This window comes from Danio rerio, chromosome 16 (assembly GCF_052040795.2).
Source record: "Danio rerio strain M-AB ecotype USA chromosome 16, GRCz13ab, whole genome shotgun sequence".
Classification (NCBI taxonomy): Eukaryota; Metazoa; Chordata; class Actinopteri; order Cypriniformes; family Danionidae; genus Danio; species Danio rerio.
This window is the reverse complement of record NC_141036.1, coordinates 14,013,717-14,031,846: the sequence shown is the minus strand read 5'-3', so window position 1 is coordinate 14,031,846 and position 18,130 is coordinate 14,013,717. Positions and strand designations below refer to the sequence as shown.

Here is an 18,130-nt window from a genome sequence, read left to right as displayed (position 1 = left end):
GGAATCAAATGTGAATTTTGAATGAATAAATAAATACATTTATATCTTTAAATTTACACACACCTTCATACACATATGTATCGTGTATTATAGCTTAAAACGTTAGCTAAATGTCATTCAAATATTTATTATTATTATTGTATTTTTTATTTCGGTTTATTCTGTTTTTCTTTTGTTGTTTTTGTAATTGAATTATTAGTTGAAATGAGTCTATAACATTTTTAGAAATCTATTTTTTAAAGTTGAGTTAAACTTGATTCATATATTTTCCAGTTCTTCATTCATTTTTTTTTCTTTCAGGTTAAAATAATAATACAAATAGCATTACATTTAAGCAGTTATTAAAGATTATTAATTTATTATTTGTTTGTATTTAATTACACAACTATGTATTAGTTTAGGGCCATTGACTCTTTTTTTCACTAAATAAATTCTCAATAAACTCTATTCCAAACATTTTAAAACAATTAAACCAAAATAATTTTAAATATATTTATGTGTTTTGTAGATTTTCTAATATTTTTGGTAGAAGAATCTCAGATTCTAGTTTCATGCTTTGCATCTAAGTTGTGTTATAAATGACCATTACACTATGACAATACACATGCACAAACAACTAATACAAGTCTTATGCACAGGCAGAAAAATAAATAAAGCTCCGATCATATACAAACAGGCAGACAGACAGGTGTTAGATAGAACGCACAGAAAGACAGACAGACATAAACTCTCTCTCTCTCTCTCACACACACACACACACACAAACACAGACAGACACACAGACAGGTCTATACGTCAAGCACAGTCCAGCCAAATAACAGACATGAGTCCAGAGGTCTGTCTGTCTGTGTGTCTGTCTATTTGTCTGTCCATCATTACAAGACAGACATAGATCCACCAATCAGAGACGATGCACAATATAGGTAAATCCTGCCCTCTGATGTTTCTATCAGAATGGACATCAGTCTTTTCAGTTCTACTGCAGTCAGCCGTGCTGTTTCTCTCTTCTCCCTGCTTCAACATTCCCTGTTTCTTTCTCAATTTCAATTATTCCTTTTTTTAAAAACTGTATATTAGATCTGACATGAGGGTCAAAGACGAACGTAGAAAGCCTATTAGGTTTCAAATAATTTAAAAATAAAATCTAAATATGAGTAAAATCATGTTCTATTATTGTTTGACACATTGATGTAAATAAAGTAACATATTTATCCTGACCTATCCTTATTTTCATAGATAATGGAATTAATGAATATATTCAGTTTCAATTTATATATATATATATATATATATATATATATATATATATATATATATATATATATATATATATATTTTTTTTTTTTTTTTTTTTTTTATGTTCTAAACACTTAAAGTTAAAGCAATGTTAATATCAGTGAAGTTCATTTATAACTAATTTTGAGAGGAGCACATGCTTATGATTGACCACAGCTGATCCCTCATTAGCTAACGCATGATTCACCAATCGAATGATTCCTAACTCATTTTCAATAGACAGTTCCTTACCTTGGTCCTCTTTGGCTTGAAGAATCCTCTTTTCCACCCCTACTTCTCCTTTCTTTTCCTTGATATGGTGGCACGGTGGCCAAGTGTTTACCACTGTTGCCTCGCAGCAAGAACTCCACTGGTCAAGTCTCTAACAGACCAGTAGATGTTCCTGTGCAGAGTGTACATATTCTCCCTGTGCTCGCGTGGGTTTCCACCGGGTTCTCCGGTTTCCTCCCATAGTCCAAAAACTTGCGACATAGGTGAATTGACTAAACCAAATTAGCACCATATACGAGCTTAATCAGCAGTATATCTCTCTGTAGCAATCTCTAATTTGTCATTAACCATAAATAGCAGAGGAGTTCTCAACATCTACCTAAGCTCAAACTCCCCTCTTGCCCTGCGAGCGGGAGAGAGCCCCGGGCTCGAGGATTCTATGAGCTTAGGGCTCTCCCCAGAACAGCATGCCAAACACACTTTATAATCAATCATCAGCTAAGTGTGAACTCTTAAAATAGCATTCAAAAACAAAATCTAAATTTGATCCTCAAAATGTAGTTAAGCATGTTAACTTGAGTTATGTTGTGTTTTCTGTACTTGACTGAGAGCAGTTATTCTGAAACAACTAGTCGAAATGGATAGAAATTAAACTGTTTTTATTTCCGTCTCTTTCAAATTTCTTGAATTAATTAATTTTCCATCGGCTTAGTCCTTTTATTTATCATTCAATTAATAATCAGTCAAGTAAATATAGGTATAATTTATGTTATGTATAATTTATTTAAACTATTAATTTTAGCAGATATCAGTCTTAATAATCAGCTTGAAAATGTAGTGTAGCGCGTTTCTAATACTGTATGTGAGCTGAAAATGTATGTTGGTCAAATTTTGCCAATAAATAAAATGATAAATCAGGCCTGTAGCCACAGGGAGTCCGAAAGACCCACCCCTCACTGAGAAAGGTCCAAAACTTGTGCCATACATGAGCTCATTTGTCTTATTTTGACTTCTATGCCATCATAAGTACACTCAAAAAATGATGTTTGCTGTTTGTTCAAACTACTTATTTAAAATGAGCCGAAACAACACAATTCTTGAGGGTTTTTTTTTGGGAGGGACAACTAAATTGATTTATGTTCAATCCACTTAAATTTGTAAAACTAATTACTTAATTCCTTCATGTTGTCCCAACACAAATCGATTATGTGGAACCCAGCATTTTTACAGTGTAGTAAAAATAGCCCATCGAAAAAGGCTTTATGACCAAGCGGAAACCTTTTGTTGGCTGTCGATTTGGTGTGACTTCAGCTTATCAGTTTTGCCCAATGCAAACAAATATTTTTTCATGAGTTCAATATCCAGCTGCTAGAAAACACAATCTGACATAAGTGAACGGTAGACTACAGTTTTTAATTTAAAACAGATTCATATTCTTTTTTCTAATGATAAATGATGTACTTTGTATTTAAAAAAAAAAAAAAAAAAATATATATATATATATATATATATATATATATATATATCTTTATTTTAAATGTTGAGGAAATATTTTTTTACATCAAAAATTTATGAAGATCATCTGACAGGCTAATCAAGCTAAAAACAGTGCTTAAAATGTCATTAAAAGCAGCATTTACATCTCTACTTAATTAAATAGAAAATGAAAAAAATAACTGTAAAAGTCAACCCTGAACACCCCTACCCTTTAATCAGGCTGGCTATGAACCTATAAATTCTAATGTTAAGACAAAAAAAAAAAATAAATAAATAAATAAAAAAATCCAAGAGAACCCGTCTTTGACCCATAAACATCTTTTCTCATTTCAATCACATTTCCATGTGCTTTAAAATAAATGTTTGCAAAAATAAATCCATATTCTATACATTTATATATATATTTAGCATATTTGTATAGAATTCACTTCTTTATCAAAACATTCTTCTCTTAGAAAAAGTGAAAAATGTCGCCTCTCTCTAACTCTCTTCCAACTTTTCTCTTCCTGTCTCCACCCCGGCTCCTGGCTCTGGTTCTTCCCTGCACGTCACTCTTTATTGTCCGTTTCCTCTCGTCTCCATTGTCCCCTTGACCTGGTTCCTCTCTGCTCCTCTCTCTTTCTTTATGCAGGACTCCAAACGTTTCCTCCAATGGCAACCCTGGTTATGAGAACCTGCCTTTGAGTGACAGACAGTCCCCACCCCCCTCTGTGAGTCCCCTTGTCTTTGTCGCATCACTACGATCTTTGGCCTTCTCAGAAAAATCAACAAGCAAAGATTCAAACAGACCCAAAGACAGAGCAGACCTAACGACTATTCACTAAGCTCCACCTTAAAAAGTTACTGACCAATCGCTATCTGCCCTAATTTCACAGTTTTGAGTCTATGTTCGCAGTTGAATGTTTACATCTTACTGTTTTGACTTTAAATCTTTGTATCTTGTAGTTCTGAGTTTACATCTCAAAGTTCAACATTTACATGACGTTTAAATCTTTACTTATAGCAGTTACGAGTTTTTTTTTCACGACTCCGGAATTACATCTTATAGTTCAATGTTTACGTCTGACAGTTCCCAGTTTAAAACTTTATGTCTGACAGATTGGAGTTTTAAATTTTAACAGTTCCACGTTTCCATCTTGCAGATCTGCAAACTCATAGTTTGGAGTTTACGCCTCTACATTTTACACATTCATCTCACATTACTAAATTTATGTCTCATAGTTCTGAATTTCAGTCTCACAGTTTCTACTTTACGTCTCATGGGGGCGTTTACACCAGAAGGAAATTGCGATATTCAAGTCGTGTAATTAAATGCTTGAGCATTTTGTGTTTATTCGCTTTATTTGTGCGTGCAGTTCACTTAATTTGTGTGTGAAATTCACTTCATGCAAAATCACTCAATTTTCATTGCAAAATGGATAACATGGTTATGGAATGCTGAAAAACAGCATGGACTTGTTTGGCACCATTTCTGGATCCATCAGATTCTTCAGAGATGCACCCAGCCAAAGACCATAGAATACACAAGACAAGAATGGGGAATATGGCGAATGAAGACCCCCGCCTACTAGTACAGGAGCCATATATCAATTGCTATAGACTGACGTTTCTCTGGGGGAAAAGCTTAGACCAGACGTGTGTGTTTAGGACTGGAATCTCAGCATATACTTGTTACACAGACATAAGAAATATGTCCCAAAAGCTTAAAATCTGTACTTTTTTGCTTTGTAATCTGTATGAAACAAATGTGAGGTACAGTTCACCCTGTCAAACGCACATCACATGACAGCAACTACTCAAAAGCCCACAATCTTGTAAACAAAGAGTCGCTGTCATTTCTGGAAGAGATTCGCCATCAAGACCAAGTTGTGAATTACTTCAGAAGAGCAGCGTGATCTGACGACACATTAAGCCTTATTTACATCACGAGCAACTCGCATCGGCAAAAGCAACAATTGACTGTTCATTTAAACGGATAGTGAGCGACTTCCAGAGACCTCCGTCTACATGAGCGACAGCGACCGTTGGTGACCAGGTGGGGCGTGTCTAGCAATGCAAAGAAGTAGAGAATCATTCAACTTTATGCTAATTTCAAGAGTTCACACTTAGCTGATGATTAATTATAAGCTTGTTTGGCATGCTGTCCCGGGAGAGAGCCCTGAGCTCATGAGATCCTCGAGCCCAGGACTCCCTCCCGTTGCAAAGCGGGAGGGAAGTTTGAGCTCAGGTAGATCTCGAGAACTCCCCTGCTGTAGCAAGTGAATGCTCTTGAAACTAATTACTAACTAGGAGCGTGTCTATGTTGACAATTTGGCTTGTTCAATTGGCTTAATTGCATGTTTTTGGGCGGTGGGAGGAAACCGGGAAACCCGGGGGAAACCCACGTGAGCACGGGGAGAAGTGCAAAACTCCGCACAGAAATGTCTGCTAGTTTTGGTAGAGCCAGGAACCAGAGACATTCTTGCTGTGAGGCGACAGTGCTAGGCACTGGGCCACCGTGTCACCCGTCTAAGAAGGAGGCGTAGGGGAGGAAGGGGGGACTCTTCAAAACGAAGATAGCAATGGAATAAACCCCAGGGTATTTATAGTAGTTTAGGAGTCATCTGATTGGATAGTAGTGAATTGGATAATGCGGGTCAGCTGCTAGCAATCATAAGCACGTGATCCTCTCGAAATTTGTTTATACATAAACTTCACTTCAAGAGTTCACACTTAGCTGATGATTAATTATAAGCTTGTTTGGCATGCTGTCCCGGGAGAGAGCCCTGAGCTCATGAGATCCTCGAGCCCAGGACTCCCTCCCGTTGCAAAGCGGGAGGGGAGTTTGAGCTCAGGTAGATCTCGAGAACTCCCCAAAATGCCTTTGAATAGCTCGGGACAGCAGCCGCGTATTGAAGAGCCCCCCAAAAAGGCAGGTGTAACAAGCCATATCCGGCTGCTGGATATAGCGTTGATAGCTTAGGAAGAGAAGCTTCTAAGGGAGCAGAGCAAAGTAGGCTGCTAGAGCCTAGGCGGGGTGAGGGCAGGGCTGGATTGACTCCGCGGGAGTCAAGGCTCAAATATATACACCCCTGCGGGGGTGGAAGCTGGGGTTAGTTTGCTCAAGCAAGAGTCGGGAAGATTTGGGCGGTGGAGACTCTTGCATGAGAGGGTGGGAGGTGGCCAGGGCCTGAACTCCGGCGGGAGTTGAAGCTCGTTTTAGTCGCCCCTGCGGGGGCTAGAGCTGAGGATTGAGGGCCTATGCGTAAGGAAGAACATAGCGAAAGAGTGACGCTGAAAGAAACACAGTTAGCGGAGAACTCAACGCTGGAAAAGAATTGAGGAAATAGGAGGGTAAGGAGATAAGGGGGAAGATCAGAGAAGGGTAAAAGTAGCGGAAGCACTCACGCTGTAAGGAAGAAAGAAGGGGCAAATAATTGCCAGGCGGAGAATCTCAACGCCAGAAAGAAGAAAAGGAGAATATAGAAGTATATATGCATATATAAATATATATGAATATATATGGTTATTACATGGTAAGGGCCGGGCATGGGTGGTGATTGACTCTTGCGAGAGTCGAAGCTCGGAGCGACCCCTGCGGGGGTCAGAGCTGCTGTGGGCATTTCCCCTGCTGAAGTCTGGGAAAGGGAGGGGGTGGTGGAGACTGCAGCAGGGGGTGGCCGGGGCGGGACTCTTGCGAGAGTCGAAGCTCGTTTTAGTCACTCCTGCGGGAGTTAGAGCTGAGGATTGATGGCCTATAAGAAAGGAAGAAAAGAGAGGGCGGAGGAACTCGACGCCAAAGGAAGAAAAGGAGAGAGGGAATAACCTGCGTGCGTGAGCATGCACGTGCGTCTATTCCTGTTTCGGCATGTGCATGCACACGCATCGGAACAGGTATACATCGGATGTATGCGCATAACATGCGCGTACATACCATTTCTAATGGCCTGGGTGGGGCGGCGCAAATGGTGACTCTTGCGAGAGTCGAAGCTCAGCGCGACCCCTGCGGGGGTCAGAGCTATGGGGGGGGGGGGGGGCAGTAAGAGTCGGGAAGAGGGAGGGGGTAGTGCAGGCTCTTACTGGAGGTGGTAGTGAAGGGGTGGCCGGGGATGGGCTAGGGGTGACTCGCGAGAGTCGAAGCTCAGATTGGACCCCTGCGGGGGTCAGAGCATGGTGAGAGAAGGAGCATAGCAGATTGAAAGGAAAGTTGATAGCATAAATGCAAGCTGCACAACATGTAATGCCCATGGGCTCACATACTCATTTGCTTGCACGTGCATATGCATACCTAGACGTACGCCCACGCCCATATACATATCCACGTGCAAATAAGCATGTATACGTGTGCAAACGCACGCTGTATCTGCGCGAGCAACCTCACACATTCCCATGCGCACCCGTACACAAGCACACACGCACACGTACTCCAGCCTACTTAGGGTCGAGCTCGTACCCCTAGTTGGAGTTTGGAATTTAGCTGATTAGGGCTAGCTGGGCTGTCTTGAGGTGGGATCGGCTGAGGCAAATGTAAGCTTTGAAGGCATCGGAGGACCAGCGGCCTAGGGTCTGGATTTGGTGCGAGGATAGACCTTTGTGAGCTGCTGTGGTGGCTGCGCCAATTCTAAATGAATGCTGGAATACAATTCGGGGGAACGCCCGAAAGGCGAAGGACATCTTTCAGATGTTTTTGAAACCAAAAACGGGTTACTGGACGGTTAGCGTCATCAGTAAAAAGTGGGGCATGTAGGTCTGACTCCTTTGCTCTCCTTGAATGGACAAAGGCTAGGAGAGTTTGGAATGGCTGTGGGGGAAAAATGTTAAATATGTAAATAAAATGCCCTTTGCTTGTCTGATCTGTTTTGCTTTGCTTAATGAAAAAGGCGAGTGTTTCAGCATTCAGCAGTGTTAGAACAGATATAGTGGGGTGTATTGCGGGATTGAAATTGGATGTGATAGCCATTTCTGAATATGACTCAAGGGTCCTTGGTGCGACAGCGTAAAGGATCAGGGATATGGAAGTTTTATGGCAATATCATTTGTGAATAGAGTGGAACAGGTGTTGGATGCTGGTCTGCTTCCGGTACCAAGAGCCGAAATTTCTGGAAAAGAAAGTGAGAGAGAGAATCAGCAATTTGATTTTTTGCAAACTGGAACATGTCTAGCAGTCATAATGAATTGCTTTTTGGCTGCCGTCCAAACGAGGCGTCTTAATAAGGGCATAATTGGAAGTGCGTGCGAGCGTCCTTTATTAATGCAATAAACGGTGGCTTCGTTGTCGCAATGAACGAGAATGCTAGAGGCGGACCATTCATCTACCCATAAAAGCGCTGCTGCGACTATGGGGTAGAGTTCGAAAGCGCAGATGATTGCTGATTTCTGGGTAGACTGAGCATCTGCGGGGGCCACGTTGAAGTAAACCAGTGACCTTGGTAAAAGCCGCCGAACCCGACTGAGGGGGCAGGGTCAGTGAATAAATTAATATCCACCGGGGAAGAAATTAGGTCGCTATAAAAAAAGGAACAGCCGTTCCATTGCTTAAGGAAGGAGATCCATAAGCTGCGTTCATTGCGACTGGGTTTAGAAAGATATATGGTATCTTCTAAACCGGGGACCGAGGAGGAGAGCTGAAGGAGGTGAGTAATAAACGGGCGGCCTTGAGGAATTATGCGCATCGCGAAATTGAAATGCGCGAGAATAGATAGCAGTTCACGTTTGGCGCATGATGGTTTCTCGAGGAAATTTTGAGATAAAGAGATTATACGGTCAATCTTTTCTTTGGGAAGGGATGCTTGAAATTTATTCGAATCTAAGTTGATGCCCAGAAATTCTATGGAAGTGCTGGGACCGGCTGTTTCTCCTCTGCGAGGGGGATGCCTAGATTTTCGAAAACCTTTGGGTGATCGATAGGTGTTTAGCTGGGGGTGAAGAAGGTAGGGAAATAAGGAGAAAATCATTGAGGAGATGGATGATATGCGGGATTTCGTAGTTATTAGATAAAATCCAGCATAATGCTTCTTAAGCATATCGAAAATTTTAGGACTACTTTTGCAGCCGAAAGTTTATCGGACAGCAAAGTAAATTGTGAGCGCCAATGAATGCCAAAAAGGTGCCAGAAGTCTGGGTGAATTGGCATGATTTTAAAGGCGGATGAAATGTCGATTTTTGCAAGCCAAGCATTGCGGCCGGCTAAATTGATGAGCGAAATTGCTTGGTCTATATCATGATAATTCAGCGAGAATTCGTCTGATGGAATGGTGCTGTTAATGCTAGGAATATAGAATTGTGAGGAGCGGAGACCAATAATCAAGGGTTTTTGCTAGAGAATTCTCAAGTCGCAATGTCAATGGGACTAATACAAGAACGCTGAACAGTGGGGCAAGAATAGTACTATCATGAGTTTATTATCGATTCTTTTTGATTAACGAATTCACTGTTGCAGGTTCGGTAGTCGCAGATTGTAGATTGGAGCAGAATAAGGTTAAGGAAGGGAGAGCTGAAACGCCCGGGTTAGATCCTTGGGTTAGATCTGAAATCAGAAATCAGAAGTTAGTATCAGGGTGACAATGCAATTCAAGCAATTTGAGAAATATGGCATCGTGGATGTGAGCTATGTGAGTGGAAATGCATCCTTTATGTAGAGTGTGATTGTATTTGAAGAGCATATAAAATGTAATGGGTTGGATGAGGGTCAGGTTCTGCAGCCAAATGTCATGGTCTTTTTATTAATGCATGGTCTGATAGCTTGATGTCGCTACGTGCAAGTATGGTAGAGGTGAGCATTCATCCCCCCACAGAATGGCAACTGGAAGGAGAGCTAAGGATAAGGGGTATGGTTTGTCTGGTGGTCCTGGAAGTGTTTATTGAAGATCCGTTGTCAGAAATGTCCTCCAATTCATAGCAGCCAATCAGGAAGTTGTTTGTTGCTGTTTCACATCCAACTGACTTGCCATTATAAGCTTACATAAGACACTAGTGTATGAATAAATGAGTCACTGGTTTAGTGTAATTGGACCCCAGTGCTCTGTATAATTTATTTTATTTTATTTATTTATTTATTTTTTTATATTATTATTATTATTATTATTATTATTATTTTTTTTTTTTGCTAACATCAAACTCTGAACTCTATAAGACTTCGAGGGCGATGTCACCACTTAGTAAAACTGTGAATGGAATGTTAGTAATTGGCTTTACTTTAATCCATGAATAACATTTGTTGATATCTTAACTTCATTCACAAGCTTGTCTGGTCCAAATTCATTCATAAGACTTGCAACAGAGTCAAGAGAGAGGGCAGGACCTTCTCCAGAGAGCTTATTGGGTGGTGACGCTTCTCTTTACAGCTATTGGCTTAAAGGAGAGCCAGTCAAGCGTGCCAAAGGTGAAAAAGCCCGGCGGCCATTTTGTTGATCAAGTTCACCATTGTTTATGACTTGAGCTGTTGCTTGCTGAACATTCCAGCAAACAAGCTGTTAAATGTTATGGATCAGTGGACGGGCAAGAGGCAAGTATCTTTAGTTAAAATCATTGTTTACACTAGTCTTGTTATTCAAAAGATTTATAAATGTTTTAGTCTAAATGTTTGGTAAAGTTATTTTGCAAAGCTTCCCTTCATGTGCATAGCATGTGCACCGCTAGGAAAAAGGTAATGGTTCAGTTTCATTGCAATGGCTTTGGAGATTTTGGCTGTCATTTGCTGGAGAATAGGGTTGAAGACACAGCAGATGCGTTGAAGTAGAAGGTTTGATGTTTGTTGAAGTCGTTGATGCAATTGTTGGAGTTGTTTTGAAGTAGTAGTTGTTGTTGCTGCAGTTGTTGTTGCTGCAGTTGTTGTTGTTGCAGTTGTTGTTGCTGCTGTAGATTGTAGCTTGTAAATTATAGCTAGTAGCTTGTAGATTATAGCTGGTAATTTGTAGATGGTAGCTGGTAGATTGTAGCTGGTAGGTGATAGCTGGTAGGTGATAGCTTGTAGATGCTTTGGTTGTCCATGCTGGTTTAGAGTAGGTGCTTCAACGGAGCTAGCTACGGTGAAGCTGCCTCTTCAAAACGAAGATAGCAATGGAATAAACCCCAGGGTATTTATAGTAGTTTAGGAGTCATCTGATTGGATAGTAGTGAATTGGATAATGCGGGTCAGCTGCTAGCAATCATAAGCACGTGATCCTCTCGAAATTTGTTTATACATAAACTTCACGAAGAGTGACTTCCTTGAGCGACAGCCAATAGGAGCACCAGTAGAGCTCACGTGAATCTCCCTTAGCTCACTCAGAGGCCGGTTGTATTCTCTGTGCTGTAGAACTACACAGGCCTGCGTTTACAGCAGGTCGCCACCGTGATTTCGTTCCTTCCGAGTGCGCATGCGCATTAGCTCAGGCAACCTGAAAATATGCCAATTTTGTTTAATTCAAACGTTTAAAAAAAAAAATTTATGAGACAGTTGTTGTTTAAGTTTATTGGTAAATCCAAAAATGTAAGCTTGGCAAACAGTTTTGGAGAATTTGAAGTTTCCTCATTCAGACAGAATACCTGAGCATACTAGAGCAAGCTCCTGATTGGTTAACATAGCTCGAATGTCCAGCAAAGTTCAGATTTTTTTAAACTTGAGCGATTCGTGCAAATCACACGTTAAGCACGCCAAACTTCTGAAATGCTCAGTTCGCACCATGTCATTCACTCGATTCGCATCATTCACGCGAATAGCTGCATGATATCTAATTACGCCTTTGCATTGACTTAACATGTGAATCACTTGTGCTTAATTGCTTCATATCTGGTGTAATCGCACCATCACAGTTCTTACATCGCACCGTTTGGAGTTTACAGTTTTGCTTGTCACACTTTCGTCTCGCATTTACAAATTTAAGCCTTTATTACGACTCGCACTTCTGAATTTACGTCTCACAGTTCTGAACTGATGTCTTGCAGTTCTGTACTTTACTTTCACATTACTGAGTGTACATCTTGAAGTTTAACATTCACGTCATGCATTTTTAGGTATAAATCTTTACATCTTGCAGTTTTGAGTTTACATCCAACTCTAACGAATTGGCGTTTTGCAGTTTGACGTTTACATCTCGCAGTTCACAGTTTAAATCTTTACTCAAATCTTTGGCAGTTTGGAGTTCCAAGTTTATCTCATAGGTTTGATTTTACGCCTGTACATCTCACAATTTCATCTCACATTTCATCTCAAATTTCACAGTTCTGAGTTTAATTCTTGCAGTTCAGATATGAACTCTCCCAGTTTTGAGTTTACATATCAAGCTGCGGTCACACTGCATTTTTCTCCCCATAGACTTCCATTCATACACACGCGAATGCGTCAAAACGGAAATTAAAGTTTGTGCGTCAAGTTTTGCAGTTTGCTTAGTGAACTCTGACCTGCAAAATCGCATCACTTCACTGCGTGAAACCAATCAAGGATCAAAACATGACCTCTCTGGACAGGAATTGTAGCAATCACTCGCTTTTTTATGTCTAATCATATTGTTTAATTCCGCCCCTTTTTGCAGTGCCATACGACAGAGTTTCTCAATCGCAAACTCTAGTTTGACCTTGGCTTCACAGTTCAGTGTATTTTTTACTAAAATACTTCAAATAAATATATGTAAATAAAAATAAATGACTTTGCTTTCTGAAACATGAACAACAGTATCTAAGGGTGGAGCTTAGCGAAGGATTTAAAAGTAATTCTGTAAAAACTGTATGTTTTTATATATACACACATGCATACATACACAGGTATAGATTTAAAAATAATAATAATATTACTCTCTTTTCTCTTTCCCTTCTCTGCTCTCCTGAACTGCGGATCTGCCCGGTGGTTTCACAGTACTCTCCCAGCATGCTGACTGGCTACGGCGGCAGTCAATCACACTCCAACCCCTCCCATTCAAGAAACTTGTACTCGCACTAATTATTTTTCTGTATAATAGAAAAGAAAGCTATATAGCCAGGTTTAGTTTTCATATGGATGGACACTTTATGAGACGGGAGACTAATTTAAAACATTACGTGTTAAATATCCGTGCGTAGCGTCAGTACCATTGAGTCATTTGGGTGTAACAGACTTACGAAAACCCCGTCACTTCCTCTCCCTCTAGTGTCAATCTGTACATAGCTGGTGGAAACAAGATGGTATTGACGTTACAGTAGTGCTCTATTTTTAAACGTATAACCACTTTATTTTGGAGTTTTGATATTGTTATATGTAGTCACAGAAACATAGTGGCGATGGCACAATTTCTTTGTATGATTATACAGTTTTCTCTTCACCTTTCTTTTTTAAATATTTGACAGAACCCTATTTTATAAGTGGCGATGCTGTACTACCTTGTATACCCTCTGGTATGATTATTTATATAAAAAATATATGAATAATGTTTATATATATATATATATATATATATATATATATATATATATATATATGTATATATATATATATATGTATGTATATATATATATATATATATATATATATATATATATATATATATATATATATATATATATATATATGTATATATATATATATATATATATATATATATATATATATACAGTTGAAACCAGAAGTTTACATACACTCTAAAAAAAGGAACATAACCATTTTTAAAATGTCTGATGGTAAATACTAAACGTTTAATATTTTAGGTCTGTTAGGATTACTTAAATAATTTACATTTACCAAATGCCAGAATAATGAGAGAACTTTATTTTTTACATTTTTTTATTAATTTCTAGAGAGTCAAACATTTACATACATTTCCTTGGTATTTTTATAGCTTTTCTTTTAAACTGTATAACTTTGCTCAAATATTTTGGGTATCCTTCCACAAGCTTCTCACAATAGTTTGAAGGATTTTTTGCCCATTCCTCCTGACAGAATTGGTGTAACTGAGTCAGATTTGTAGGCTGTCTTGCTCGCACAAGCTTTTTTAACTCTGCCCACAAATTTTCTATAGGATTGAAATCAGGGCTTTGTGATGGCCACTCCAAAACATTCACTCTGTTGTCCTTAAAGCACATTTGAACTAATTTGGCAGTATGCTTAGGGTCATGGTCTGTTTGGAAGAGCATTTGTGGCCAAGTTTTAATTCTTGACATGTTGCATCAGCATGTCTACATAATGTTCTTTCTTCATGATGCCATCTGTCCTGTGAAGTAGACCAGTCCCATCTGCAGCAAAACAGCCCCACAACATGATGCTGCCGCCCCCATACTTTACAGTTGTGATGGTGTTCCTAGGCTTGTAAGCTTTCCCCTTTGTCCTCCAAATGTAACACTGGTCTTTATGGCCAAACAGTTCAATCTTAGCTCCATCAGACCACAGGTCATGTCTGCAAAAATGATTCTTTTTCCCCAGTGTAATTTTGCAAATTGTAACCTGGCTTTTTTGTTGATTCTGGCTTGTTGATTTTCCCATGTTGTCACACAAGGAAGCAGTTTGTTTGAGGTTTTCCTTAAATATTATTCTACAGTTGTGCCTCCAATTAACTAATTAAATGTTGTCAATTAGCCAATCAGAAACTTCCAAAACCTTGACACCATCATCTGAGCTTTTCAGAGGCATTATAGTTGTAACAATTTCACAAAAAAATATCTCATTATTCTGCTATTAAGCATAACAGAAACAAATGTGATAATTCAAACTTGAAGAGAAAAAGTTTAGTCACATTAACATCTGACTTCAATAGTAGTGTATGTAAACTTCTGGGTTCATATATATATATATATATATATATATATATATATATATATATATATATATATATATATTCACTGTATAAATGTTGATTGTTAATGCATTTTGATGATCAATTGAAAAAAAACAAAAGATTGTTGAGGGCTAGTGTGTGTTTCCTCTGCTGGCTCTGAGCAATACAATTGCGTTTCGCCAATTGCAATGCAATGGCTACAATGTAAGCAGCAATAATCATCAGGACATCCTGCGAACACCATCTCTGTGTGTGTGTATCAGACGTCTTCTTGACATGTTCAGTATATATCGTATATACATTTGGAATTGCATTGGTCCCTTCTCTTGGCTCTCGGCCTGTTGTTAATCCTTGAAAAATGAGTTTCTATGGTTTAATGCTCCTTTTGAATGGCATCCTTTTTCACTACAGAGTCTAATATAAATGAAATAAAAAATACAGTAACAAACATGGGAGGTCTGAATATTTTTGTGTGTGTGTGTGCGTGTGTTTTATACGTTTATACCTGTTCATGCAAAGTGCTACAAGCATCTTGAAATTTAAACAGTAGGCTATATCTATATGTTACAGCAGAAATGAGCTTTTTTATAAGTTAAAATATTTTACGGATAGATTATTTTTAGTATTTGTTATATAAAGTTATTTAAGTTATTAAGTCTATTGCCTTTCCCAGAGATGGGTTGCGGCTGGAAGGGCATCCGCTGCGTAAAAACTTGCTGGATAAGTTGGCGGTTCATTCCGCTGTGGCGACCTCGGATTAATAAAGGGACTAAGCCGACAAGAAAATGAATGAATGAAGTCTATTGCCTTAAATGTAAAACTCATGCTATTTGACTCTTCCAAACGTTTAAAGCACACCATTTTTGTATAATACAGTCATTTAGAATTTTAATTTAGAATTTTACAAATTCTATTCTTGTTCGCCTAGTCTCTATTTCAGAGACACCACAGCGGAGTGAACCGCCAAATATTCCAGTTTTACGCAGTGGATGCCCTTCTAGCCGCAACCCATTCACTCACTCTCACACACACACACACACACACACACACACACACACACACACACACACACACACACACACACACACACACACACACACACACACACACACACACACGACAATTTAGTTTGTTCAATTCACCTACAGTTGAAGAATTGTTAGACCCCCTGAATTATAAAGACCAATTTCTGTTTGACGGAGAGCAGTTTGTTTTCAACACATTTATAACTTTAAAGTTTTAATAACTCATTTGTAATAACTGATTTATTTTATCTTTGTCATGATGACAGTAAATAATAATTGATTAGATATTTTTTAAGACACTTCTTTACAACTTAAAGTGACATTTAAAGCCTTAACTAGGTTAATTAGGTTAACTAGGCAGGTCAGGGTAATTATACAAGTTATTGCCTAAAGATGGTTTGTTCTGTAAATGTGTAACAGTCAATTTGGCGAAGAAAGCCCGCATTCTAGTACAGGAGCTAATCGTCGATCATTATATGGCAAATAAAGTCTGCCTTCTAGTAAAGAAGGCATTCGTCAACCCCTGTATGGCGAACAAAGCCCACCTTTTATTAGAGAAGCCATTGTCGATCACTATATGGCGAATAAAGCCCGCCTTCTAGTAGAGAAGCCAATTGTCGATCACTACATGGCGAACAAAGCCCACCTTTTATTAGAGAAGCCAATTGTCGATCACTACATGGCGAACAAAGCCCACCTTTTATTAGAGAAGCCAATTGTCGATCACTACATGGCGAATAAAGCCCGCCTTCTAGTAGAGAAGCCAATTGTCGATCACTACATGGCGAATAAAGCCTACCTTTTATTAGAGAAGCCAATTGTCTATCACTACATGGCGAACAAAGCCCACCTTTTATTAGAGAAGCCAATTGTCGATCACTACATGGCGAATAAAGACCGCCTTCTAGTAGAGAAGCCAATTGTCGATCACTACATGGCGAACAAAGCCTACCTTTTATTAGAGAAGCCAATTGTCTATCACTACATGGCGAATAAAGCCCGCCTTCTAGTAGAGAAGCCAATTGTCGATCACTACATGGCGAATAAAGCCCGCCTTCTAGTGGAGAAGGCATTCATCAACCACTATATGGCAAATAAAGCCGGCCTTCTAGTAGAGAAGCCAATCGTTGATCACTATATGGCAAATAAAGCCCGCCTTCTAATAGAGAAGCCAATCGTAGATCACTATATGGCGAATAAAGCCCACCTTTTAATAAAAAAATCCAATCATCGTTGACTATATGGCGAATAAAGCCTACCTTCTAGTAGAAGAAGCCAATCGTCAATCACTATATGGCAAATAAAACCTGCCTTCTAATAGAAAAGCCAATCGTCGTTGACTATATGGCGACTAAAGCCTACCTTTTATTAGAGAAGCCAATTGTCTATCACTACATGGCGAATAAAGCCCGCCTTCTAGTGGAGAAGGCATTCATCAACCACTATATGGCAAATAAAGCCGGCCTTCTAGTAGAGAAGCCAATCGTTGATCACTATATGGCAAATAAAGCCCGCCTTCTAATAGAGAAGCCAATCGTAGATCACTATATGGCGAATAAAGCCCACCTTTTAATAAAAAAATCCAATCATCGTTGACTATATGGCGAATAAAGCCTACCTTCTAGTAGAAGAAGCCAATCGTCAATCACTATATGGCAAATAAAACCTGCCTTCTAATAGAAAAGCCAATCATCGTTGACTATATGGCGACTAAAGCCCTCCTTCTAGTAGAGAAGCCAATTGTTGATTATTATATGGCGACTAAAGCCTGCCTTCAATCGTCGATCATTATATGACGACTAAAGCCCTCCTTCTAGTAGATAAGCCAATCGTTGAACACTATATGGGGAATAAAGTCCGCCTTCTAGTAGAGAAGCCAATCGTCAATCATTATATGGCCACTAAAGCCCTCCTTCAAGTAAAGAAGCCAATTGTCGATCACTTTACGGCAAAAAAAAGCCCGCCTTCAAGTACAGGAGCCAATCATCGATCCCTACAGACTGACGATACTTCAGAGGAGGGGCTCGGACTAGATGTGAGTTTCTGCAGGTTTTGTATGATTTGAACGTTTAATAATGAAACTAAAGAGACAGATGTAGTTTAATTGCATTGGTGATTCCAAATATGAAATTCAATCGTACGCTTGGCAAGCGGTTTTGGAGAATTTGATGTCTCCCCATTCAGACAGAATGCCTGAGCATACTGCCGAGAGGCATTTTAAAGATGGCCAAACTCCACACAGAAATGTCAACTGACCCAACTGGGACTCGAACCAGCGACATTCTTGCTGTGAGGTGACAGTGCTAACCACGGAGCCACTGGGTTACCCCTACAATTATATCTGGGAAAAAAAGAATAACAATACAAAAAAGAATAAACAAAATAAACAAACAAACAAAATGA

General features: G+C 39.2%; 1 protein-coding gene across 5 annotated transcripts in view; it reads left to right on the top strand.

Annotated features, from left to right (window-relative positions):
* ttyh1 (tweety family member 1) overlaps window positions 1–13,346 on the top strand; it is a 70,243-nt gene extending 56,897 nt beyond the window's left edge. Inside the window, exons 14-15 of one of the 5 annotated variants that reach the window (XM_087286773.1) lie at window positions 3,635–3,713; window positions 12,815–13,346. In XM_087286773.1, the coding sequence (XP_087142899.1) occupies window positions 3,635–3,713; window positions 12,815–12,898 (163 nt within the window). In that variant the 3' untranslated portion in view covers window positions 12,899–13,346. Of the gene's footprint in view, window positions 1–3,634; window positions 3,714–12,814 lie in introns of those variants that run through there. The other 4 variants (XM_087286774.1, XM_087286775.1, XM_087286776.1 and 1 more) reach the window with 4 other exon arrangements.
* The last annotated feature ends 4,784 nt before the right edge of the window (window positions 13,347–18,130 follow it).